The following is a 26,845-nucleotide window of genomic DNA, read 5'->3' as shown; positions in this document are numbered from 1 at the left end:
AGATGTTTTTAAAAGAAAAATTGAAAACAAAGAGTCAAAGTGCAAAAAGCAAAAATTCGACCACGTGAGACGGCTCATTCAGCAATCCTGAAAAATCGGAGCACGCTGCATGTCAAAACACGCTCGCACCGTCGCACTAGCGCCACGCGGGCAATCCGCATGCCTAGCGATCCTAAGGCCCAAGTTCGTTCCCACGCGCGTGAACAACTCATATTCGTTTTTTTCTTAGGTGCGATTGGACAGATAAGATCAATCGTAATGAATGACTTGAATTCGCCTGCGCAATCAGTCTAAACAAGTAAAGATCGGACAACTCTCCTCACTCCACGTCGACGTGAATCGATGGACCAAATCAATGCGAGATGAGTATATAAACATCGTGTTGCAGGGGAATCCTAATCCTAACCGCCTTGCTCTCGTCGAATAAGAAAGGCCAGCCGCCGAAAAAGGAGACTGACTCCCGGCCGCCGCCACATCGAATCCATCGCCAACCACCAAAAAAAGGTAAAATTCTCTCATACTCGCTCAGAATTCGATTCTAAGTCTCCCCATGGCCATATCGAAGCAAAAGGGAAGACGGGTGAGCCGAAAACTACTGGCAAAGCCCGACGAAGCCGTCGCGGTCGAAACCCAAAACCTTCTCCGATGAGCCCATTCCCGTTTTTTGACCATTGTGTTCACCGTCTTTTTTTGTGCAGGTTAGCCAAAGAAGAAACTCCAGCCGCGAAAGAAAACCAGTGAAGCCACCCCACTCAGAGATTCTCCCTCCGATAGGTCTGGTTTATTTGTTATTTGTGTCCAACTAAGGTCCCCTAACATATTTTTTATAGGAGTACGTGTAAAATTGACAAAAATCGGCCAAAACTGGGCAGGTCGAGGCGAACCGCCGCCGTGCCGAAACCTTAAAATTGGCCAGAAAGGGTTTTTGACACACATTTGGAGTTTTTGAGGTATTTTTAGTTGCGTAACGAGTGTTTTGAATTCTCGCAGAAAAATTCAAGAAATCCGAGACTCGTTAGGTGGCGTAGTAGACAAGACGATATCTCAAAACACTTATTCGAGTAAGGATCTCTCACTCCATTCCCTGTTACGGTAAATGAAGGCTTAATAATTGATAATTGTGTGCTTTGTAAAAATTAAAAAAACCTTAATAATAATTATAGGGCACTAGTGGAGACAGAAAATTAGTCAATGTATGATTGTCCTAAACTTGTCTATATGGCTATTTACTTTCTTGTACTACCTAAATTGCTTATTTTTCTACCGTATGACTTAAATTATCACAGTTAATTGCTTTCTCATTATTGATTGCTTAATTGAAATTCTTATTTGATTGACTGAGTTGAAAATAAAGGTACTGAGTAAGTTTTTTGGTTATTAAGGTATAAAGTTGTATTGTTTACATAACTATCGTTTAATTAATTTGTGAATATGATATGAGATGTTGGTATGCGCTTGGTGTTTGTTTTGTTGATGGAGATCTTTATGTGAAAGGTTTACTAGGTATCTTGAAAAATGACGGACGGGCCCGATACATAAAAAACTCTACCGTGAATGTTATCTCAGTCGAACAGGACTGAAAAGTCCCATACCGAAAGGGTTTGGGAGATATGGTTCACCTTCATATCGGACGGAGTATCGAAGCGATGAAATATTTGGCGCTCATTACTGAACGAGGTATGGGGATAGTCAGTTAATTGATAAATTTATATATTTGGTTCACACGTAGAGGGACATTCCTATGGACCTCCAGGAGTACCAGTAATCAGGTAAGAAAGGAAAATTGTCGTTCCTTGTTCACTTGTGCGTGAAACTAAAAAGTTGTATGGATATTGATCTTCATGGGTTGATTTTTGAAAAACTCGTAATGGTAAGTATAGAATAAACAGTTTTCTTCATGATAAATGAATTTATTTAAATTAAGGACTCCATTAACTGTTTTGTAACTTTTACCAACCTTTTATTTTCTGTATTAGTTATTAGCGTGATATTCTTACTGGACTAGTGTAGTCCATCCTTCTATTAATTATTTTAGATCAAGAGGATCATGATCCAAATCCCGATCAATAAGAAGGCTGTGAGTAGTTTATTTCCCGGACCTTTTCAAGAGCCAGTGAAGGTGTTACCCTACGACATTTATATATTTATTTTAAATTATTTATTTTATTCTTTTTACGAGTCACTATAGTAGGAATATTCATGTAATCTTATTAGATAATTCAATTTATTATGTAAGAAATATAAATTTTAACATTATTATTCGCTTTCGCATTTAAATTATAAATTCACTCTATTAATATTTATTTGATTACAATTAATTTTTTATTAAAAAATTAAAATACTAGTTTTTTTATTAGTTACGATGAATAAATATAAAAATATAATATTTATCTACCAATAATACAATTTTTAACTGTTAGAATTTTTATATTTTATTTGAATCTTATTAGTTAAAAGTTTATTAAGGGTTATAAATTTAATCACTTTATAAATATATATATATAATATTAGTAACTAATTTATAAAATTTGATTTAATAAAATTAATTACTTAGTATATTAATAACATTATAATTATTAAATTAGATTAAACGTAAATAAATTTATTATATTTATAATAAAAAGAATATTATAAAATTAATAAATTCTTTTAATTTATACAGTTACAACATATTAAAAAATTTATCTAATATTTTATATATATATATATATATGTAAATAATACTTCTTTAACTCTTATGATTACCATTACCATTATTATTACTACTATTATTAGTTATCGTATTACGATCTACAGTAAAAAGTACGTACGGAGAGATTACATTATTAATTTGACAAATTAATGTATGTATGTATATATATATATATATATATATATATATGTACATGTATGGATTGCAACTTCCACCCAACCAGTCCTTGGAGGTCAACTCTTACTGCTTGGCGGTCAACTCCGAACCAGGCAGGGAAGCCCACTTGCCTAAATCTCATTTATTACCATCATCGGACGAACAACTTTAGTTTAATTGAACCCCAAATCGTATGTCTTCTTATAATAAAAATATTATGTCATTTTAAAACTTAAAGATATAAATTTAAATTTTATATTTTACTAAATTAATTTTTAGTAATTAATTCAGTAATTTTATATTTTACTAAAAAACACCCACCCACCAACATACATTATATATTTATATATATAATTTAACCATGTATGTATTATATATATATATATATGTTTTTCAAATATGAAAATGTCAAATAGAGCTTAAAACCCAGTAAGAAATAAATAAAATAGGAAGATAGAAATATTGGATTCTTTTTTAAAAAAAAAAAACTTTTTTTTTTACACGAGATTATTACTTTGACATAATAATGTTGTAAAATTCTCATTATGGCTCATGTGCATGCATCTAATTATCTCACCCTTTTACTTTGTAAAATATATATATATATATATTTCCCTAAATGAAAATTATCGCGACTAATTAATTGTTAATAATCAAATTTAAGATCTAAATTAATTGTTAATTATCATTCATCTAAAAATGCTTAAATATGATTAGGGTTATAATCCTCACGACTTGTTGACCCAACAATCTTACGTGAAAAATTAATATCAACTAGCACCAGTTTTCTAATTAATTAGTTGACCGACCCTTGAATTTCTGAAAGCAGTCTAAAAAAATTAGTGAGAAGAAATTAATTACCCAAAAAAAAATATATATATATATATATTTACATATTGTAGCATATTGTCTTCGAACTTGCATGTGAAATATATTTACATATAAATAAATATATATATATATATATATGTTGTCAACAAAAAAAACCTAAAAAAAAAAAAAAGTGTAATATATTTTAATAATTTGAAAGTATTGTCAATTAATATAATAAGTCAAAACAAAGAACATTAAATATATTTGGTAATGGCAGTAAATGACCGTTGCCTTCATTTTGAAAGCAGACTTGAAAGGTCCGTCGTCCTCACCTTGCATTGAACAACAACGTTAAATGCCTCAACATTTGCCACGTGCCCCCATCTAACTTTTTAAATTTCTTCTACTCAAATTCTTTTTTTTTTTTTTAATATTAATAATAATAACTTAATTATGCGGTATCTATTATTTATACAACTCTAAATAGTTTTTTTTTTTTAAAATAACAATTTTTTAAAGTAAAAATATATAATGTATTAATTGATTGTAACACCCCAAACTCAGGATTTAAATTCAGAATGATTAAATTTATATTAATAATAATTTTAAAATTTTTAATTTTAATTTTTCTTAGAATTTTTGAAAAAATATACATTTTGAGTGTATATCATTGCCGAACTGAAAATAAAAAATGAACTATTCGAAACAAAAATTAAAAAAGCGGGGCAAAACTGCAAAAATAAAAAAAAATGGTCACGTAGGACCGCCACGTCGCAGCACGACTAGTCGCCAAGCGCCGCGTGGCAGACACGCGGATACGCGTCCGCGTAGGAAGCCAAGCGAGCAATCCGCGTGCCAACCGATCCAACGGTCCGGATTCACTCCCGTCCGCACGAACAACCTAGATCTGTTTCTCCTTCAGGCGCGATCGAACGGTCCACGTACCTTCGATCAGATGACTCTAATTCGTTTCTCAAATAGGATAGATCGGACAGTGGAGATTGGGCCATGCAGCCTCAAATGGACGGTCCGAATCGAAGGAGGAGAAGTATTTAAACTCATCTTCCATCAAAACTCTAACCCTAGCCGCAACCAGTTCACTAGAGAAGAAGAAGAAGAAAGGCAGTCGAAAGAGAAGTCGGCCACCGTCACCGCCTCACCGAAACTCTCGCCGACACTGAAAGGTGAGTTTTTTCTTATTTTTCAATTTATTTTTCGATTTTAAGCTACCTCAAACCCTTATCGGTGCTGAAAAACCAAATGAGAAGTCGGAAACGAAGAGCAGAAATCGGCTGAGCCGCTGCACCTGAAACCCAAAATTCCTTTAATGAGCACGAATTCCCTTTTATTTTTTGACTATTGATTTCCTAACGTGTTTCTGGTGTAGGGCAATCGAAGGAAAACCACGATCGCGAGGGAGGAATGACGGAGCCGCCGCACTGAAAATCCCAAACTGCCTATAAGTGTCGATTTTTTCCTTTTTCCCCCACAGAAGCCACTTAATCTCGAATTTCACAGGTTTTTGCATAAGACCAGTCAAAACCGGCCTGAGTGAGAGGAGGCGTAGTTGTAGACGGCGGAACCGGCACCAAAGTACGGAGGTGTCGCCGTGCCTGAACCTTAAACTAGCCACGGGATAATTTTAACCCCCTTTTGACCATTTTTCGCATATTTCTATTATAATTGACGCGTATTTTTAGTTTTCACAAAAAAAAAATCTAAGAAATTCGGGAACTAGGAACCATTATGAAGTACTGTGAAAAAAACGATATTTCAAACACCAACTCATGTAAAAATATCTCACCCTTTCTCCTCTTATAGTTAAATTAAAGTCTAATAAATAATAAATGAAAAATTTTAAATGTTGGTGACCCCTTGATTAATTAAATATAGGTTACCGATGAAGCCAATAACTGGTTAGTGTATAATTGTTCCTAGTTACCTGTGTTGCCTATTTATTTCTATATTGTTTTGTTTGCTCACTGTTACATCGTGTACTTTAATTTATTGATTTTAATTGTCTTATTGTCTATTGGTTACTCAACCATTTTCATCCTTATCCATTAATTTGGTTTTAAATGAATGTTTTAATTATGTTTTCTCATATTATTGTGTGTTAGTTTATATCGTCTATTAAATGATTATCTTATTGTCCTGTAATCATGAAATAAAAATATTGAATGTGTTTTGTGGCTAAATAGTAATGTGGACATGTATGTGTAAGGTAATATTATTCAACTAAAGGGCTTACTAGGTAACTTGAAAAAAAGGTGTACGGATCTAGTACATAGGGCAATCTGCGTGCCAATCGATCCAACGGTCCGGATTTACTCCCGTCCGCACGAACGACCTAGATCTGTTTCTCCTTCAGGCGCGATCGAACGGTCCACGTACCTTCGATCGGATGACTCTAATTTGTTTCTCAAATAGGATAGATCGGACAGTGGAGATTGGGCCATGTAGCCTCAAATGGACGGTCCGAATCGAATGAGGAGAAGTATTTAAACTCATCTTCCATCAAAACTCTAACCCTAGCCGCAACCAGTTCACTGGAGAAGAAGAAGAAAGGCAGTCGAAAGAGAAGTCGGCCACTGTCACCGCCTCACCGAAACTCTCACCGACACCGAAATGTGAGTTTTTTCTTCCCTTTCAATTTATTTTTCGATTTTAAGCTACCTCAAACCCTTATCGGTGCTGAAAAACCAAATGAGAAGTCGGAAACGAAGAGCAGAAATCGGCTGAGCCGCTGCACCTGAAACCCAAAATTCCTTTAATGAGCACGAATTCCCTTTTATTTTTTGACTATTGATTTCCTAACGTGTTTCTAGTGTAGGGCAATCGAAGAAAAACCACGATCACGAGGGAGGAATGACAGAGCCGCTGCACTGAAAATCCCAAACTGCCTATAAGTGTCGATTTTTTCCTTTTTCCCCCAACAGAAGCCACTTAATCTCGAATTTCGTAGGTTTTCGGATAAGACCGGTCAAAACCGGCCTGACTGAGAGGAGGCGTGGTTGTAGACGGCAGAACCGGCACCAAAGTATGGAGGTGTCGCCGTGCCTGAACCCTAAACCAGCCACAGGAGAATTTTAACCCCCTTTTGACCATTTTTCGCATATTTCTATGATAATTAACGCGTATTTTTAGTTTTCGCAAAAAAAATCCAAGAAATTCAGGAACTAGGAACCATTATGAAGTACTGTGAAAAAAACGATATTTCAAATACCAACTCAGGTAAAAATCTCTCATCCTTTCTCCCCTTATAGTTAAATTAAAGTCTAATAAATAATAAATGAAAAATTTTAAATGTTGATGATCCCTTGATTAATTAAATATAGGTTACCGATGAAGCCAATAACTGGTTAGTGTATAATTGTTCCTAGTTACCTGTGTTGCCTATTTATTTCTATACTGTTTTGTTTGCTCACTGTTACATCGTGTACTTTAATTTATTGATTTTAATTGTCTTATTGTCTATTGGTTACTCAACCATTTTCATCTTTGTCCATTAATTTGGTTTTAAATGAATGTCTTAATTATGTTTTCTCATATTATTGAGTGTTAGTTTATATCGTCTATTAAATGATTATCTTATTGTCCTATAATCATGAAATAAAAATATTGAATGTGTTTTGTGGCTAAATCGTAATGTGGACATGTATGTGTAAGGTAATATTATTCAACTAAAGGTTTTACCAGGTAACTTGAAAAAAGGTGTACGGATCTGGTACATAGGGTAACCCTACTGTGGACGTTATCCTTAGTCGAACGGACTGAGAAGTCTCATATCGGAAAGGGTTGACAATTGTTTTGATTACGCTCAAATCAAATAGGGTATTGAGGCGACTATATGTTGGACGCCCATTACTGAACGGAGTATGAGAATGGCTGGTTGATTAATAAAATGGATACTTAGTTCACATGTAGTAGAAAACCCTATGAACCCCCAGCGGCATCGGTAAGTAAGTAAAAAAGTAATGTTTGATTACTGTTGGTCTTTTAGAATGTATGATATATTGTTAACTTGATTCTTTTCTTCGTAAGTGGTATTTGGGAACTTAAAGGTAAGCATGAAATTAACATTTTTAAGTTAAATAAATTTACTTTTAAAAAAAAAATTACTTTATTGATTTTTTTATCATTTTTACCAACCTTTTGAAAATTATAATCATTATGTAATAGAAGACAAAAGTCTATTCATAAATAAAAACATCTCCTGTTGCATCTTCATAGTAGTTGAATGCATTTAAACATTATTAAGCTCATCCAAGCTTCTTTATATGTATATAGATATATATATACATACAATATCTAAGGAAATATTAAGATAAATATTTTTTTTATTAAAATACATATTTTAAAAAGATTTTTATTATTTAAAATGTTTACTATCAATTTAATTGGATACTAACAACATTAGTTTATATAAAAAATTTGGTGCAACTTTAAGAAAATTAAAATAAATATAATAATAACTAATAGCATTTAATTTAAATAGGAAGATGATTCCTTGATTCAAATCATAACACTTTTATTTATTTTTTCAGTGATAAAATTATTTTTAAATTATTGGTGTATTCAATTTTTTCTTTGAAATATTAGTTTATATAAATATTTTGTTCTTAACAAATAGAAGTGCTATTCAATTAATTTAAACAAATTAAATGTAAAATGATTTTATTTTCTTGGTTTTTACTACCATTATTTTCATATTCAATTTTTTTCTTATTCAAAGACAAAATATTATTATTCAATTATTTTTTTGGTCTTTAAATTTAATTATATAACTTATACCATTTTATTATTAAACAACTGTAATAAAATCATCATATTTTTCTTGATATTTACTTTTAAAAACTTAAAAAGACATTTTAGTTTCCTACAATGAATATTATTGATATTTTCATCTCATAATAGTATTTTTTGTTTCAATTTTTAATTTTTAATAATTATTTTATTATTTAAGTTCTATGTTCAATTTAAATTAATTTTTACTAGTATAAATTATATTATTTATACTAGTCAATATGTAATAGCTCAAAAATACTATCAAGTTAATTTTTTATGTTTGATATATTTAATTTAGTCTTCATATGTGTTTGAAACTATATAATAAGATTAAGAACATAATTTAGAGTCAAAAGAAAAAATGATGGATAATGATAAAAAAAAGTTAAAATAAGCATGAAGAGACACAAAAATAAATGGTAGGAGCCTTTTAAATAAAGTAACATAACAAAAAATAAATTTTTTTTATATGAAATGACATGTGAAAATAGTAACATTTTAAATAAAGTGATATAATAAAATATGACAATTTTTAAATGAAGTGACATACGGAAATATGAAGTATTTTACATACTGTCAGTATAAAATGTATTAGTTTTTAATTTGTATTTCGTATTTGCTAAGTAAATATTTGTTAAAGTTTTATTTTGATATAATGTTATTTCGTTTTGTGTTTTCGAAAAATGATTTCGATATGTGTGCATAACTCATTATAGAAATGAGTTGTTTTAAAAGCACATGCATTATATTATACTTTAATGTGGTCATAGATACCATTCTTTATTCGAGTTATGAAAAAACAGTCTGATCTGTTTGGCATAATTGTTTTTGTATTCGGGGTTTGTCATTGTTTCAAGGTACTCATGTATGTCGTTTCGTGTTTAGGTACATGAGAAACCAGTAATAAGTATGTGTGTCTAAACATAATATATGATAACTTATTGACCTTCCATAATAATGATGAGGTATACAATGAAATAATTGTGAATATGTTTTAATATGTGGTTTTGATATGTGTGATTGATATGTAATTTTGATATGTGTGTATCACTCATTATGGAAAGAAGTTATTCCGAAAGTACATGCATCATACTAGGCTTCAATATAGCCATACATGACCATTCTGTATTTGAGTGTATTATTAAAGTAATAAGTGTGTACCCATACATAACTATTCTGTATTCGAATGTATGAAAAAATAGTATAATCTGTGTACCCTAACTATTTTATGTTCGGGGAGTAGCAGTGTTTCAAGGTACTTATGTATGTCATTCTGTGTTCGAGTACATAGGGAACCAATGATAAGTATGTGTATCTAAGCATAATATATGGTAACTGGTTAACCTGCCATAATAATAATGAAATATACAATGAAGTAATTGTGAATTTATTTTCTAATTTGTGCATTTGTTTTTTAATTCGTATATATATATTTTTTAAAAAAGTATATAGTACATGCTTTTGTTGTGTGAAAATAATTTGCATATATTATGTTGTAATTTTATAATCTCTCTTATTAATATATTTTATCTCACCTCTCTAGCACTCTCCAAATATCGAAGATACTGCTGCAGAGTGAGCGATGATATAAAAAAATATTTTTGAAGCTAAACTTTGAGATTAAAGTTATTATTTTATGTTTTTATTTTGTAATATAAGAAAAAAACTTAAAATCTCATATATATATATTTATATTTTATATTTAAGAGATATAATACTTTTACGATTATGTTATAATTAATAAAATTAAATTATTTTACTTAAAATTGAATCCTTATAATTTAAGTAAATATATTCTAATTATTTTTTTTTTATAAAACACAATATGATTTGCCTATCCATAACACAATATGATTTGCCTCAAAAAGGTTAAATCCAATTTTAACTAATTCTAATTAATATATCATACTGTTCGTAATATAGTAAATATCACTTTTACTTTATTTTATTATGAAGTTTATAATATTATTTTTAAAAGAGAGAATATATATATATATATATATATATGAATGGTAGGACAACTAAAATATAGAGTATTTATTACAATAAAGGTTGTGTAAGAATGAAGATTATACAATGAATTATAACAGTTTTTTTTCATTTTGTTTAACATATATTGTATTTAGTATTAAAAAAACAAGTTTTCTCTTCAATTGAATATTGTATTTAATAAATTATATTATTTGATTTTATTTCTTTTTAATTATATTATTCTACGTTATTACTATCCCATAATATAATCTCATAGAGTTTTAATACTAAATATTATTTTAAAAATAAAAAATAAAAAGACTAAATTAAATTTATATTTTATTATGTGACTAATTAAATTAATAAAATCTATCACATAATATTTTTTAATTAAAAAAATATAATAAATTCTTTAAAATTTAATTTTATAAAACTTTTAAAATCTTATCTTTTAGTGCGTTAAAAGAAACATAAAGACGTCCCTCGTTTTCTGCAAGTAGGATAAAATTTTCGTGTAAAAACACAGGTTTTAATAAATATAACCAAACATCGTAATACCAGTTTCCAAGTTTTCTAACTTTCAACCAACTCATTAACAACATAATTCCGAGCAATGAACCCGTCCTCCCACCTCTTCTTCTCCTTCTCCGGAGACCCATAAATCCATACCTTCCCCTCCCACATTTCCACTGCCACTGTTCCAGACCTCCATCTAGAATCACTCTGCTCTGTAAGCTCCTCTCACTGTCTTATCATTTACTTCATCTACAGAAATGAAGTTCTAATATTTATTGCATAGTGATGGGTTTTGCTGGTTCTGGGTAGTTCTATGAAAAAGCTTGCCTTTTGGGTAAGCAGCAGGGCTTGCTGGCATCTGGGTATCAATTTGCGGCGATGCTGAAACCCAGTAGTTCTTCTAATGGGGCCACCGGCCATGCAATTTTCTTTGAATTTCTAAATTTTTATCCTTTTGGTGGAGCTTTTTTAAAAATAATTTATCTCTGTCGGCTTCTTTAATGTGGGTTTTTCTTGTTTTAATAAATAGTTTATTGTTTAATGCTATGCACCTCTTTAACTGTTGGGCTACTATTAATAATTTGGTTGGTTTCTTCATTTCCAAGTTATGTTTTCAGTTTCTCCTAGTATACTAAAAGCTAATCGTCAACTTGTTTGGATTCATCAGAGCCTGAATAGTCAAGTATACCATAATTCCCATTAAATTTTGCTTTTTTTTTTCTTCTTTGGCTTTTGTGTCTATCTTCATCACAGCTTCTTTGCTTTCCATTGACTGGTTTATCGGGATACATAATGTATTTTGTCTGGACTTGGAAGTTTCATATATGAGTTGCCATGCGCTGAGTTTTTCTTTTTCAGGATTTCCACACAGAGAAAATGAATAACTTTGCAGTTAAGGTAGAGGAAGGGAGGGAAGGAAAAGATGGGAAGCTTTCTGTTGGTCCTGTCTACCGTAATCTACTCTCCAAAAATGCTTACCCGCCTCCTGATCCCGATATGTCTACAACATGGAATCTTTTCAGGTAATTGAGGAGATATATATATATGTATATAAAGACAGAAACTTTATATGTGCAGAAATATAGAAGCAAAGATTCAAACTGTAACACCCCGTTTTTTTTTTCTTAACGGTGTACGATAAAGCACCCATACAACACAATACCGAAATCCATATTATTCCAACCATGCACAAGAGATATCCACCTTCCATGTTCCAAATCAATTGTACATACATCTCCACCTCTACAACACATAGTAATACAATATCAAACATTCCTAGATATTCAATATCCAGACTAAACCATCCTCTCAAACTACTTTAAAATCACAAACAAAACTTGTGCCCTATGGCACTACCGACGGGGCTCCGTTACCAGCCGCTCGGATCCCAATTCCGTCCTTACTCCACCTGTGAATGATGAGAAGTGAGTTCACATAACTCAATACGATAAAAATCAAGTTGTAAGTGTAATATGCAGTGACAAGAATTTCCAGAAATGTCTATATGCATTTATCCTACCCAACCCCAAACAACTCATAACCCTCTCCCTACACTAATTATCAAGGTCCCATTCCAAGGCAATAGCACGGCCAAACAACCCCCCCCACCCAACAATCATCCACTAACTCTCGTCACCAACATCGGCGACTCATACACTCTTCCCCCATCTCCCGACCTCACGAGGCCACACACACACACACCCAACCACCTTCATTCCACGTCACCAATATCGGCGACTCACACCTATATCTCCACCTCTCGACCTAATAGGCCACGCACACACCCACACACCATTATTCCGCGTCACCAACATCGGCGACTCACACTCACTCCTCCACCTCTCGACCTAAAGAGGCCACACACACACACAAATGCCATCATCTCGCGTCACCAACATCGGCGACTCATACTCACTCCTCCACCTCTCGACCTAAAGAGGCCACACACACACACAAATACCATCGTCTCGCGTCACCAACATCGGCGACTCATACTCACTCCTCCACCTCTCGACCTAAAGAGGCCACACACACACACAAATACCATCCTCTCGCGTCACCAACATCGGCGACTCATACTCACTCCTCCATCTCTCGACCTCGTTGGGCCACGCACACACACAAACATTTCCACCTCCCGTCACCACCATCCGTGACTCATGCACCCTTCTACCCCTCTCGGCCTTGCTAGGCCACACTCACATACATATCCCCTCCCTGCTCCACCAACATCGGCAACTCAACCCGCCCCTACCAACGGCCTCCAAATCTCCCCTCCCAAACCGCATGCTCCCATCTCCCCTTATACCATGCTAGTCCCAAGCATTCTAACTTACTAACTCCTACTGACCACATTACTCCTCTTCTCCCATCCAATCCCCCTCAAATCCTGCTTCCTAGTCCCCTCTGCCGTACCTTCCAGCTCCCTTCCCTCTCCCACTGCCCCCTACCCACTACCTCCCCCATCCTCCTGCCTCCTCCCGGTTCCTATACACTTTTGCCTACCTAGGGCGATTAACCTCTCAGCTTGCACCGTTTCACGCCACATACACGCCCTCACCACCGTGCATTTCGGGGAAACACATCACCGCCTATTAACGGCTCCCTCCACATCCCCACCCACGCACACACCACACACACACCTCTTCTGTCCTCTCGAGTTTTTATCCCACCCGCGCCCCCTAGATTGTTCTCTCACATCCTCCTCACTCTGTTCTACCCGTACCACCCCCATCCTTCCCCACGGCTCCCCCCCACGCCCCCAACACCGCCATACTTTCCCTTCCTTCCCCGATCACCTCCGTGAGCGCGCGGGACAACCCCACGCTTACGGCCTACCTTCACTGCTCCACTCCGTCGCGCCATTGCCGACGCCGCAACCTGCAACCAAATTTCTCTACACACACACACCACACCAAACAACTCAAATTTTCACCGGATAAATGCATATAGACATTTCTGGAAATTCTTGTCACTGCATATTACACTTACAACTTGATTTTTATCGTATTGAGTTATGTGAACTCACTTCTCATCATTCACAGGTGGAGTAAGGACGGAATTGGGATCCGAGCGGCTGGTAACGGAGCCCCGTCGGTAGTGCCATAGGGCACAAGTTTTGTTTGTGATTTTAAAGTAGTTTGAGAGGATGGTTTAGTCTGGATATTGAATATCTAGGAATGTTTGATATTGTATTACTATGTGTTGTAGAGGTGGAGATGTATGTACAATTGATTTGGAACATGAAAGGTGGATATCTCTTGTGCATGGTTGGAATAATATGGATTTCGGTATTGTGTTGTATGGGTGCTTTATCGTACACCGTTAAGAAAAAAAAAACGGGGTGTTACACAAACTGCTAATGGCGACATAGAAGTAGGAACTTCAAACCCTTACTGAAATAATTGCATGAAGTTATTTCTTCAGCCATGTCTGTATATTATACTAACATAAAGAAGTACAAGCCCATTACATACTGTCATTTTATGTCTGCTATAGAAGAAAGTGAATGATACTGTAAAAATGAAGTTTTTGAGGTGATATAAATAGAATTGTCTATTCTGGAGATCTCTTTGACAAGGAACTTGGCATGCAGGAAATCTGTTCAGAAGTACCCCGGAAATAGGATGCTTGGCTGGCGTAAATTTGTTGATGGGAAGGTAACTTTCCAGCTGAAAGCAATAAATTTTAGAGTTAATTGTATCAATTAGTTCTCAAGTTTGTTTTTTGTGGCTCTCTCTGGTCTTTAGATAGGGCCTTACATCTGGAAGACGTACAAGGAAGCTTACGAGGAGATTTTGCAAATTGGTTCTGCACTGCGAGTATCCGGAACTGAATCTGTAAGCATGGACATTTCATTTACCTGGGGCTTGTGATTTCTGACCCTCCTTATATAGCAATTCGGCAACTAAAGCTATTCTCTTTATCTGAGATATTTTTTTTTCTTATTGCTTTACTTATGGTTTTCTACTGTTTATAATAGGGCTGCAAGATTGGGATTTATGGAGCAAATTGCCCTCAATGGATTGTGGCAATGGAGGTCTATTTCATGTTTCCTATGTTATATATATATATATATATATTGTGGTAAAATGTTCTTTGTTGAACTTCATTGCCTCCAGATGAGCCTGTGACAAACATATTATTTGAATCTTTGCAGGCTTGCAGTGCCCATAGTTTAGTTTGCGTGCCTCTCTATGATACCTTGGGTAAACTTCAAATGAGAAAATTTTCACCTCGAGATGATTATTCTTGTTTAATTTCTCGTATCTACTTATTTGACTTGAGAGATATTTGTTATTCTTTTGTTGTGTAATTATAACAGTAGATTTGAAACTTAATTACTTTCCATTGTAACCCTTGGTAGAGGACTCTCGGGTTGGGTGCATCTTTTTCCTTTGCATTATTGTTAGTCTTTCTTTTTGTTGCGAAATGCATTCGGAGTTCATTTGGGCTTTGGTTGAAATATGAGATCTCATAGCCTTGGATCTTGGGTCAGTGGTCTTCTGCAAGGATATGGTGACCCACATATTTACTTTATTCTGTTCTTGAAGCAACTAACGTCCTTTGAGTGAACTTAAGCCTTGTTTTTAACCAGATTGTAGAGTTTATGCAGTTTAATTGAACAACTTAATGGTTTGTCCTAAACACAGGTCCAGGGGCTGTAAATTTTATCATAAATCACGCCGAGATTGATGTTGTATTTGTCCAAGATAAGAAAATTAAAGGAGTAAGATCCAAAAGCCCTGACCAAACACTATGAAAATAAAAACAAGTGTTTCATGCCATCTTAAATTTTAAACAGATTCCTCTGATCGGAGTCATTTATGTACTTGCAGCTTCTGAATCCAGATTGTGCATCAGCTAAACGGTTAAAAGGCAAGATTGAACTAGACTATGAATTGGTATCAAACTTTTCTTTAATGATGTATACTGAAGTAGGTTCTGATTGCAGCAATTGTTTGCTTCACCACATTGACAAAGGAAGAGAAGGATCAGGCAGCTCAGATCGGAGTAAAAGCATACTCCTGGCATGAGTTTCTCCACATGGTTTGTCTTTTGACATTTGATTTCACTTTTGTGCAAATGTTATACCTTTTTTATGGTTGGTGTTACGTCTTCTCTGATGGGGTTGATCTTGAGCATATGTTATTCATCAGGGGAAAGAAAATCCACAGGAGATTTCACCGCCAGAGCCGTTTAACATTTGCACAATTATGTATACCAGTGGCACTAGTGGGGATCCAAAAGGAGTTGTACTAACACATGAAACAATTGCAACATTCGTATATGGAATGGACCTCTTTATGGAACAATTTGAAGATAAGGTGAATGCAATGCCTAGATATCCCAAAAAGTTCTGTGTTTCATGGTTTACATGCTTCTTATTTGGACTGCATTATTCTTCTTGCATGTCTCGTGCATCTGATGTTTTGTTTTTTTGGGGGCTCGACATAGATGACAGTGGATGATGTCTATCTATCCTTTCTTCCACTTGCTCATATCCTAGACCGTGGTATTGAGGAATATTTCTTCCATAAAGGCGCTTCTGTTGGCTATTACCATGGTGTAAGAAATAGAAACTCTCTGCTTTGTGATTTGGATCTGATTTTGTAGTCAGTTTGAGGAGGATGAAAAATACGAGAATGATTAAAAAAGCGAAAACAAAGTTGAGAATAATATATATATTATAATACTAATTTGTTATTGAAACTTAAATGTATTATCTTGAAGGACTTAAATGCATTGCGGGATGATATAATGGAGTTGAAGCCAACATTTTTAGCTGGTGTGCCTCGAGTGTTTGAAAAAATTCATGAAGGTATAATATATGTCTTCACGAAACTCTGTAGGTTCATTCATTTTGAAGATATTGACTTGTACCGTCAAGCATCATCTTCATTTTAGGGATAAAGAAAGCACTAGACGAACTCAACCCAATAAGAAGGCGAATTTTTGATGCTCTGTACAGATAGTAAGACAGTCTTTTGTTTACTTTTCCTCGTCTTTCCAGTGATAAAAATAAATGCAAATGTCTTTACTCCAGTTTATTTTGTTGTGTCTTACAGCAAACTTGGCTGGATGAATCGTGGATATAAGCACAAAAATGCTTCACCTTTGGCCGATCTGTTAGCGTTCAGGAAGGTTGCATCCAATCGAGTCTAAACTTTTTACTTTTGAACTGACAAATTGACCTCATACCCATGGCAGATCAACAATTACCATCAAGAGCCCAACTTTTTTTCTCACGAGATGAATTGATTAACCTTTAGGAAGCCCATGTCTTGATTTCCTGAAGTGTTATTTTTTTCTATACTTTTTCTGTATTAGGTCAAAGCTAAGTTGGGTGGTCGCCTTCGATTAATAGTATCTGGAGGTGCACCGTTGGGTTCCGAGGTAGAAGAATTCTTGCGTGTCACTAGCTGTTGCTTTGTTGTCCAAGGCTATGGTAAAGACTTCTTTTTTACGAAATCTAATATACCATTGTGCTTAGACTGTTCTTTTGTAGCACAAAAGGATAGTAGTTTGAAATCTTTTATAGAATGAAAACATTGACCAATTTTCATTCTGTTCATTCAGGATTGACAGAAACTTGTGGACCAACTACTCTTGGATTTCCGGATGAAATGTGCATGGTTGGTGCGGTTGGTCCTCCAGCTGTCTACAATGAGCTCTGCCTAGAGGAGGTTCCGGAGATGGGCTACAATCCGCTCGGGGAACCCCCTTGTGGTGAAATATGTGTTCGGGGAAAGACTATTTTTACTGGGTATTACAAGAATCCAGAGCTTACACGAGAGGCTATGAAAGACGGGTGGTTTCATACAGGTTGAGAAACACCATTATGAATCAAGCCATAATCCTTTGTTGCTAATTTTGCTTTCTGATTTGATCTGTTCTTGTGTCATATTCTCAGGTGACATAGGACAAATATTTCCCAATGGAGTGGTTAAGATCATTGACAGAAAGAAAAATCTTATAAAGCTTTCCCAAGGAGAATATGTTGCTCTCGAGTACCTAGAAAATGTTTATGGTATCACTCCGATTGTTGAAGATGTTAGTATTGTCTTCTGCATCTGCATTGATTACATGTATTCTCTTGCATTGAAATTTCTAATCTTCTTCTTCCCATCTTTTTTTATAAAGATCTGGGTCTATGGGGATAGCTTTAAATCGATGCTAGTTGCTGTAGTAGTGCCCCATGTCGAAAATACCAAGCAGTGGGCGTATGTCAATGGTCACATGGGCTCTTTCTCTGATCTTTGTTCTCTTGATCAACTACAAGATTATGTCCTCAAAGAGCTAAAATCTACCGCTGAGAGGAACAAGGTAAAAATCTGCCTGTGCATGAAAAAGAATTTGACGTAAAACAAAACACAAAAAGAAACCAGGATTAGATTTCTAGTTATGACAACATGTTAAATAATAAAGCTAAACTGAACTTGTCTCTTTACTGAATTTACAAAATGCCCTGCGAAAAAAAAAAATAGCTCCGAGGCTTTGAGTACATAAGAGGTGTGGTATTGGACCCAAATCCATTCGACATGGAAAAAGATTTAGTGACTGCAACAATGAAGAAAAGAAGACCGAAGATGTTGAAATATTATCAGGTGAATTGACTTGCCTTGCTGTCTTCGTTGATTTTTCTTCAACAGTTAATCTCATAATGTAATATCATACAGGCCGAGATCGATGCGCTTTATCGGAAACTGACCGTCGGAAAATACTAAAGTTGGAGGCTATGAGCATTCCGAGTCAGTTGAGGAACATATAAATAAGGATGAATCAGCTCTTGTTGTTACAGGGTAGTATGTAGCTGTGATGCATTGTGTATTTCTATATAAATTAAATATTCACTTCGGGGTAGATTTGTTTTTAAGAGAATGATTCGATTTCAAGATGATTGTTGTAAGCAATCAAGATCTGCACAAACCAAAAATTTAAATCGGGCTCGGTCATCTACTTTATAAATATGTAAGGTTATTCGATCAGTCTGGAATTGATCAAATTTAACCAAAATTGAAAACTTTGAAAGGTAAAAATGTTGACAGGAATCAGACTGTTTGAATTTTGGAACAAATCAGACTGAATCAGTTTTATAAGTTTAGTAGATCCAAACTGAAATGGATCATTATATTTTTTAATTTATTAACTAAAAATTAATAGAAAATAAAATTAAAACTAAATACTCTTCTTTATTTTTGTATTTTACGCCCAAACCAGAACTGAACTAAAATAGACTAAAGACTAATTCTTTTAGCGAGGATTGGAGCAATCTTGTTAAATCCATCAGCTTTGGAATCCAACCATGTTGTACAGATGGTTCATCGTTCGCGGCCTGCATATGCCAAGCCGAAGCAGGAAAATTTTAGCAAATACGATTTACAGAGCCCTGATTTTCAATCTACCATTTTCCCGCCGCATTTGCACGCTATCTACAGCCAATCTAACTAGCCTGATCAACGCTCACATCCAAACCAACCGCTTGACTGAAGCGCGGAAGCTCTTCGATCAAAACCCAACATCCCAAAACACCACCACCTGGAATCAAATGATCAACGCCTACGTTCAGAACAACCAATTCCAGAACGCCCACGAACTGTTCGATAGAATGCCCCATAAAGACACGGTTTCATGGAACACCATGTTATCCGGCATGAACAAGACCAAAAACCCACTTGCAGTTCATCAATGTTTTCTAGAAATGCAAAGATCCGGATTAAGACCCACGGAGTACACTATATCAACAGTTGTTACTGCTGTATTGGGCTCTGTGTTTGATGTTTTGGTGTCGCAATTTCACGCACTTTCAGTTTGTCTAGGGCTTAATTTGGGTACGTTTGTTGGTTCTGCCCTAATGAAGGGGTACACGATTTTGAAGGATCGAGGTGGATTGAGGAGAGTGTTTGATGAGATATTAGTGAAGAATGTTGCGTCGTGGAACGTTCTGGTTTCGGGATATATGGATTTGGGTTGTACGAGTTATGCGCACAGAGTTTTTGATGCCATGCCCGAGAAAGATGATGTTACTTGGACTATAATGGTTAATGGTTATATCTTAAATAAGGAAATGAGTAGAGCTCGGTCTGTTTTTAACGACATAAGCGAAAAGAATGTGGTTTCTTGGACTGTGATGATCAGTGGGTATGTGCAGAATGGGAAGTTTTTAGCTGGGTTGAAGCTGTTCCAGTTGATGATAGAGTCCGGGACTACGCCAAATCATTTTACATTTTCGTGTGTTTTAGATGCTTGTGCGAGATCGGCTTCCCTTCTCGTGGGTAAACAAGTTCATGGAAATCTTGTTAAGCTTGGTGTTCCAAGCGATGTGATTTTGTCAACGTCGCTTGTGGACATGTATGCTAAATGTGGGGATATCAATGCTGCATTTTGCATTTTTGAGTCCATGCCAATGAAGAATTTGGTGTCATGGAATTCAATTATCGGAGGTTGTGCTAGGCACGGACTTGGAACAATAGCATTGGATATATTCAAGGAGATGATAAAGAGTGGTTTGAGGCCGGATAAGGTGACAATTGTCAATGTGTTGTCTGCCTGTGACCATGCTGGATTGGTGAAAGAAGGTGAAAGGCAGTTCACGGCCATGAAAACGAAGTATGGTGTCCTACCAGAAAAGGAACATTATGCTTGTATGGTGGACCTCTATGGGCGGGCAGGCAAACTAGAGAAAGCGGAGAAATTGATTCGGGGAATGCCTTTCAAACCCGATGCAGTCATTTGGGGAGCATTGCTTGGAGCTTGCGGATTACATTCGTGTTTGGAACTTGGCCAGTTGGCTGCAGAGGGAATATCTAAGCTGAAAAATGATCACCCTGCAATATATTCTGTTCTCTCAAGGATTTATGGTGAAACAGGCGCATGGAGCACTTTAACTAAATTGAAAGACATGATGAGAAAGAATCGTGTCAAAAAGCAAAAAGCAGGCAGCTGGGTTGAAGATTCTTCAAGTGAGAAATTAATCAAGTCATTTGTCTAGCTATAATATATTTTCATCTGATGGAGGTTCGATTTCAACATATAAATACATATGTTTTATATAAGTACATATGTTCAACTCTCCTGATACAAAATGGTACTGAAACACTGGAACAAATATACACTTTAAAAAAAAAGAAAATTGTTTAACACATCCTAAGAATCCAACAAATATGGCTATTAGCTAATATTTGATGCATGTAGAACCAACCAACAAATTTCCTCTAAATATTAACCAAAATAAATTGACAAGAACATCACATTCAGAAAAACAAACCAACAGCTTAATATAGTACTTAAGGAAGGTCACTGCACCTAGTCTAAAAAATGGTACAATAAATACTCCATCTATATTCTTTTACCCACTTGGAGATTCCACCAAAAAAGTATGCTGGAGAATGTTTCACCTGCCTCTCCAAAATTCAACATCCTTTTTAAATCTGGGGGGTAAAGCTAAAATATACTAATGGCAATAGTTCACTTTCTATTCTTGCTTTCCTCTCTCTCCCTCTCCCTCTTCTTGTAAAGCTTCTCAAGTACACGCTTGGCCTCACACTGGGGGAAGTTAATCAAATCATAATAGTGTGGTGCTATATCAACTAACCTGCACCAAGAAAGAAACAGATCATTTATGCAGTGAGGATAATCTAGAATAAAAAATGGGCACAAATATCATATATACAAGTGATACTGCAGCTCCTTGTAATAATTCCATCCCTATATTCTAAAGTTGTTCGGTTATTTTCCCTCCTCAACAACACACATTCATTCACTCCCTAGATAACCCGTTACTATAAATTGTTAATAATTACTTTCAATTAGACAAAGACAAATATGTGAGAGTACATCAAATTTTGTGAGTAAAATATGTTTAAGTTTATCTAGGATGAACTGTGTGAACCTTTCAATTTATCTGAACAATGTATACTGAATAAACAAAAGAAACACAAACCTCAACAGCAAAATCAACAGAGAAAGGAAACTAACCATTCACCACGAACATCTGTCACTGTGCGGATAAAATTTCGACTAGTCAGTACATACTCATTGTAAATGACCCACTCTGGCTTGTGATCCAGGCAATTTGAAGGATGCAAGTGCACCACCTGCAAAATAAACAATGCCAAGACGTATGATTAAACATAACCCCTATACCTCCCTTCTACAATAGGGGATTACAATATCACCCTCTTCTCAGCCAGGCAGATTGTAGAGCATTATACCGAAATGTAAAATAGTTATTACAACACTATAATAAATAACTATACATACTTGATTGTCTTTAACAGTCAAGTAGTGTCCAGTGCGTTCCAGGTGAGCCACCTGCATGAAATAGCCAGCTAGCATGGCCTTCCTTATATTGACATAGTAGTCACGGCTGTTGAAATCAGTGCTGCACAATTTGAGGTTAAACCTGGCCATTATGCGTACCAGCTGTTGTCTAACATTATCAGCAGCCTTCATGGTCCTATGATTGATAAAATTCTCATAACACCAAGATGAGTCCTCATCTGCAAACCATTTCCACATAGACAACATTATGAATTATAAAACAAATGGCATATAGAGTACTCAGTGATCATACTGCTAAAGAGGAAAACAATACTTACTGTTTTGCTTATAAGCATGATAGACATTTAAGAGCGTAAGGTGATCTCCATCGATGTGCCCAAACCTAGCTTTCGCTTCGTCCGCAGCTTTTTGAGCCTCCCTAGGCCGGACAAAGCAATTGGGTACTAAAGAAAGAATTGGGTTATCACAGAAGAGGCCCACGGAAGGTCAGCAGATGCATAGAGGCGAGACGACACCATGTGCTTCATGAGAGAATACTGAGAAACTGCAACTATCTGCATCAGCACGCACTTAGAAATCCTATGGTGCATGCCAACCGGGGGCATGGAACCCATACAAGAGAGTTGCTGATGACAACCTAATTGGACTCATTAGACTCAACTGCATGCATGTGCATGTGTACTTACATACACATGTAAGAAGTTAAACCTCTAGTAGACTAGCACCCTGCACCACCAGGTGCATCGGTGCATGCAAGACCAATTGGCATGCATTCCAAACTGAAGCAAGCCAATGACAATTACATTATGCCACCGGACACAAGACAGACAAAAAAGTAGAGAGAAGTTGCAAAAGAATACCTGATAACATGGCAGAAATTGAAAGGATCTCATTTGAGCAGTTGAATTCAGGACTGACGACGAGCATCTTTGACATTTGTGGATCCAAAGGAAACTCACTCATGATTTCACCCAATTTTGTTAGGTTCCCATCATCATCCAATGCTCCCAAGTAATTCAATACCTCCAAAGCTCGCATCAATGTCTCAGGAGCCGGAGGATCCATAAAATCAAAATGCACCAAATCATCTATCCCCAGTTTCTTCAAGGTCAGAACTGTATTTGCAAGGTTTGATCGCAATATTTCAGGGTATGTCTGTGGCTGAAGATCATTATGGAAACTCCTCTCTGTGTAGAGCCTGAAGCATTTGCCTGGTTGAGTTCTTCCAGCACGTCCTGTTCTCTGGTGTGCACTTGCCTTTGATATTGGAGATACCAACAAAGATTCAACACGGACTCGGGGATTGTAAACTTTTTGCTTAGAAAACCCAGGATCAATAACATACACTATTCCATCTATGGTTAGTGAAGTTTCCGCAATGTTTGTTGACACCACAATCTTCCTTCCAGGAGGACTGTCTTCCTTTACTGGAGGTGGGGCAGGTTCAAATATCTTTTGTTGCATAGCTGGAGGAAGAGTAGAATAAAGGGGCACAACTTTCACAGGCCCCACCTGATCCCCAAGATTACCAATTTCTTTTGTTATTTTACGGCATGCATCTTCTATCTCCTCCTCTCCAGTTAAGAAAACAAGAATATCCCCAGGAGGCTCACACATATGTATCTGCACGACAGTCCGAATGGCAGACTCCAGGTAGTCCCTTTCAGGTTCTGAAGTGTAAAATATCTCGACAGGGTGAAGTCTACCAGGCACCTTCAAAAGAGGTGCACCATTAAAATACCCCTGAAATTTCTCAGCCTCAAGTGTTGCACTCATTACAACTAGCTTCAGATCGGGTCTATTTTTCAGCACTTCTTTGAGAAGACCAAAAAGTACATCTGTAGCTAGAGTTCTTTCATGAGCCTCATCGAGAATAATTACCTTGTAGCGTTCCAAAAGTGGATCTGTCATTGCTTCTCGCAAGAGCATACCATCTGTCAGATACCTGGCAGAAGAGATGACAAAAGCATGAGTATATGCAAGCATATATGGATTGTGTATGCAACAAGTAAAATGTTGAGTATTTAAAATAATAAAAAGCATATCTGTGTTAGAATAATCATCTTACTTCAAAACAGTTCTAGCACAGCTGCAGTCTTCAAAACGTATGCTATAACCAACCTCTTCCCCAATAGTTACATCCATCTCTTCAGCAACACGTCGAGAAACAGACATTGCAGCGACTCTGCGAGGTTGTGTGCATCCAACCATCCATTTCCTGCGTTTATCTGGGGTTTCTATATCGACAGCTTCCAAAACAAACTGGGGAATCTATTGAGAATAACAGTTACTCATTAATCACTAATTTCCACAGACACTTCCTTAGCACAAAATATAAATGAAATTATCCAATCACAAACCAACACTTGAGTTGACTGTCTTTTCAGCTTGATGCAATGCAACTAAGGTATGATGATTAAGATTTAATATCTTCTTGGTATAAAGACAAATCCAGAATATCTTACAAGCATATAACACAAAATTTTAACACCCCACTTTCCTAAACCTAAAATTACATGCTAGAACATCAGTGGGCAAAAACACAAGCCACCACACACTCCACAAGCTTCAACATTCCCAGTAACACAGAACATATTTCAAAAAAGATATCCTAAGGCATTACTTAGTTATTTATGTTGAGAAAAAATTTAGTTATTTATGTTGACAAAAAACTCAGTAACATACAGCTTTGTCTCCCACCTAAGAGAAAATGCCAAAGAAAGGATTTTTCATATTTGCACGTGCAATAATTGATTCAGGAAGATAAAGGTATTAAGAACAATGTATCTTCCTCTCATATTATTTTTTGGACCAGAAGTTACACCATAAAACACCCGACAGAAAGGAGGACAAAAAAAAAGGAGAATCTAACAAACACCCGGGCTACTCCAATTGTTTCAAAGATTCTGAACTTCCTTGGTTCCTTCATTTAAAATGACTATCTAGTGAAAATACCGAAGCTGTCAATTACTTATTAGTTCCTATAACATCCTATCTCATGCCAAAAAAAGAAAATATACATTAAAAAAAAACAAAAGGAAGAATCTTAAACATCCAATAGACACTAATTTACAAACATATATATATATATATATGCATTTAAAATGAGGTAGAATACATAGTGGAGAAATAGTAATGAAAACTAACCTGAGTGGTTTTACCACTACCAGTCTCACCAACCAGTATTATAGTCTGGCTGGCCTTAAGAACCTGGAAGAACTCCTCTTTCTGCTGCCAAACAGGGAGAGTCTTTCTCTTCTCCAGTATTTCATAATACCTCTGCGAGTATGGCCTCCCATTCCACCGGTTTACAAGACTACTCAGGTTGCCGCCAACGCTGTTGCTGTTCATCGCCGCCCCACCGTTCAATTTGGTGACCTTCCCGGTGACTGACGTCTCATCCACAACGTCAAACAAGCTGACCTTCCTCTTCCTCTCCGTACCCATCCCAAGCCCTTAACCGCACCAACACCGCAGAAAACTCAACCGGACAGAAGCTAGGGTAATAAGATCCAAAGAAAGAAACTGTGATGAAAATGAATTAGAGTTGTAGACTGAATTTGTTCACAACCAGAAAGTCGAAACCCTAGAAAGGAAGAGGTGAAAAGGAAACGATGTTAGGTTACGTTCGTTATATAGTACTTGTGGTTTTGGGGGAAGATGGAAAGAACTTTCGAGAATTTCTAATTAGTCCCTGAGCCAATTTTTTTTTTTTTTTTTATTTTGGGACCTTGAGAAACGACAACCTCTCCCGTGTTTTTTCATCTGGTGGTTCCGGGTCTTCATGACCCGGCCCAATAAATTTGATATCGTACCCGGTCCGATTTAAGAAAGAATATATAAATAATGAATCCATGAAAATTGTGCCCAAGCTCAAGCCTACAAAATTGAATTGGAAGCGTGAGAATATTATGAAATAATAAATTTGAAACACATTGAAAAGAGTCCATTTAAATAAGATTTTCCTTATGAATTCATGTAAATTGACAAAATTCATATGATAATATTGTAATAGGTTCAATAAAATAGACCACGGTATTTGAAACCTTAAAAGATCATATCATTAAATTAGAGAATAATTTTATCTTTTTTTTATCTTGAATTTACAAGATTCACGAGACGATATTATAATAACTAAAAATTTAAATTACGAAAATTTTTATATAAAATTATAGAAAAGAGCTCGTAATATTTCGAGCTCTAAAAGGTCATATTATTAAAATACAAGAGTTTGTTTCTGAGTGTTTTTTTTTTTTTCCTTTTAATCCAATTAAGTTTGAGATGTTATGTTAAAAAACTATAACTTTAAAATTTTTGAATAATAATTCATAACATTTAGGTGAAATTAATCAAATCATTAATAGAGATGCAAGCAATTAAGAGCGAAATTAATTAAAATATGGTATAGTTTATCTATAAATAGCAAATTTAACTACATTAGTGTATATAATTGATTTCTTCTATATAATATTAATCGATAAAATCTTTCATAGTTTAGAACCCGTAGTTAAAAATCCGAATCTATTAGCATGAAACGTTTTCTTTTCTAAGTGGAATCCCTTCTTATCTTAAAGAGTAAAAAAACAAAGGCGATGAACTACACTATTATGGTAGTAAAAATGGCGG

General features: G+C 35.4%; 3 protein-coding genes across 4 annotated transcripts; 2 read left to right on the top strand and 1 right to left on the bottom strand.

Moving 5' to 3' along the window:
* Positions 1-11,010: 11,010 nt before the first annotated feature.
* LOC110819544 (long chain acyl-CoA synthetase 1) lies at positions 11,011-18,924 on the top strand. Of its 2 annotated transcripts, none has more exons than XM_088220272.1 (20): positions 11,011-11,150; positions 11,795-11,958; positions 14,532-14,595; positions 14,686-14,775; positions 14,919-14,975; positions 15,096-15,144; positions 15,589-15,665; positions 15,775-15,814; positions 15,891-15,985; positions 16,096-16,263; positions 16,394-16,504; positions 16,670-16,757; positions 16,844-16,910; positions 17,005-17,080; positions 17,267-17,384; positions 17,516-17,761; positions 17,850-17,989; positions 18,080-18,262; positions 18,424-18,543; positions 18,616-18,924. In XM_088220272.1, the coding sequence occupies exons 2-20, from the start codon at positions 11,813-11,815 to the stop codon at positions 18,661-18,663; spliced, it is 1,983 nt and encodes a 660-aa protein (XP_088076398.1). In that variant the 5' UTR covers positions 11,011-11,150; positions 11,795-11,812; the 3' UTR covers positions 18,664-18,924. The 2 variants fall into 2 exon arrangements, with proteins under 2 accessions (XP_088076398.1, XP_088076397.1); XM_088220271.1 differs by lacking the exon at positions 11,011-11,150 and adding an exon at positions 11,487-11,618.
* A 181-nt stretch (positions 18,925-19,105) lies between these two features.
* Positions 19,106-21,068, top strand: LOC110819543 (pentatricopeptide repeat-containing protein At1g74630-like). Its single transcript, XM_022048788.2, has one exon. It carries the CDS (start codon positions 19,242-19,244, stop codon positions 20,925-20,927), a length of 1,686 nt encoding a protein of 561 aa, XP_021904480.2. The 5' UTR covers positions 19,106-19,241; the 3' UTR covers positions 20,928-21,068.
* Positions 21,069-21,188: 120 nt separating this feature from the next.
* On the bottom strand, positions 21,189-25,802 carry LOC110819424 (putative pre-mRNA-splicing factor ATP-dependent RNA helicase DEAH2). The gene is made up of 7 exons (XM_022048601.2): positions 25,367-25,802; positions 24,288-24,490; positions 23,080-24,164; positions 22,537-22,662; positions 22,199-22,437; positions 21,914-22,032; positions 21,189-21,530 (listed from the first exon to the last, which is right to left on the bottom strand). Exons 1-7 carry the CDS (start codon positions 25,664-25,666, stop codon positions 21,404-21,406), a joined length of 2,199 nt encoding a protein of 732 aa, XP_021904293.1. The 5' UTR covers positions 25,667-25,802; the 3' UTR covers positions 21,189-21,403.
* Positions 25,803-26,845: the final 1,043 nt, after the last annotated feature.

This window comes from Carica papaya, chromosome 5 (assembly GCF_054855325.1).
Source record: "Carica papaya isolate Zhongbai chromosome 5, ASM5485532v1, whole genome shotgun sequence".
NCBI lineage: Eukaryota > Viridiplantae > Streptophyta > Magnoliopsida > Brassicales > Caricaceae > Carica > Carica papaya.
Note: the sequence above shows the minus strand (reverse complement) of the source record. Positions and strands in the feature narration are given on the sequence as shown.

Bases quoted from the DNA above. Each gene is read 5' to 3' on its own strand.
- LOC110819543 (XM_022048788.2), top strand. From the start codon at position 19,242: ATGTTGTACAGATGGTTCATCGTTCGCGGCCTGCATATGCCAAGCCGA.
- LOC110819544 (XM_088220271.1), top strand. From the start codon at position 11,544: ATGTTTTCAGTTTCTCCTAGTATACTAAAAGCTAATCGTCAACTTGTT. The intron at 17,762-17,849 runs GTTGAGAAACAC...TCATATTCTCAG, and splicing joins AGACGGGTGGTTTCATACAG to GTGACATAGGACAAATATTT. The intron at 18,544-18,615 runs GTGAATTGACTT...AATATCATACAG, and splicing joins AGATGTTGAAATATTATCAG to GCCGAGATCGATGCGCTTTA.
- LOC110819424 (XM_022048601.2), bottom strand. From the start codon at position 25,666: ATGGGTACGGAGAGGAAGAGGAAGGTCAGCTTGTTTGACGTTGTGGAT. The intron at 24,491-25,366 runs GTTAGTTTTCAT...TATTCTCAATAG, and splicing joins GTAGTGGTAAAACCACTCAG to ATTCCCCAGTTTGTTTTGGA. The intron at 22,033-22,198 runs GTATGTATAGTT...TTTATTTTGCAG, and splicing joins TGACTGTTAAAGACAATCAA to GTGGTGCACTTGCATCCTTC.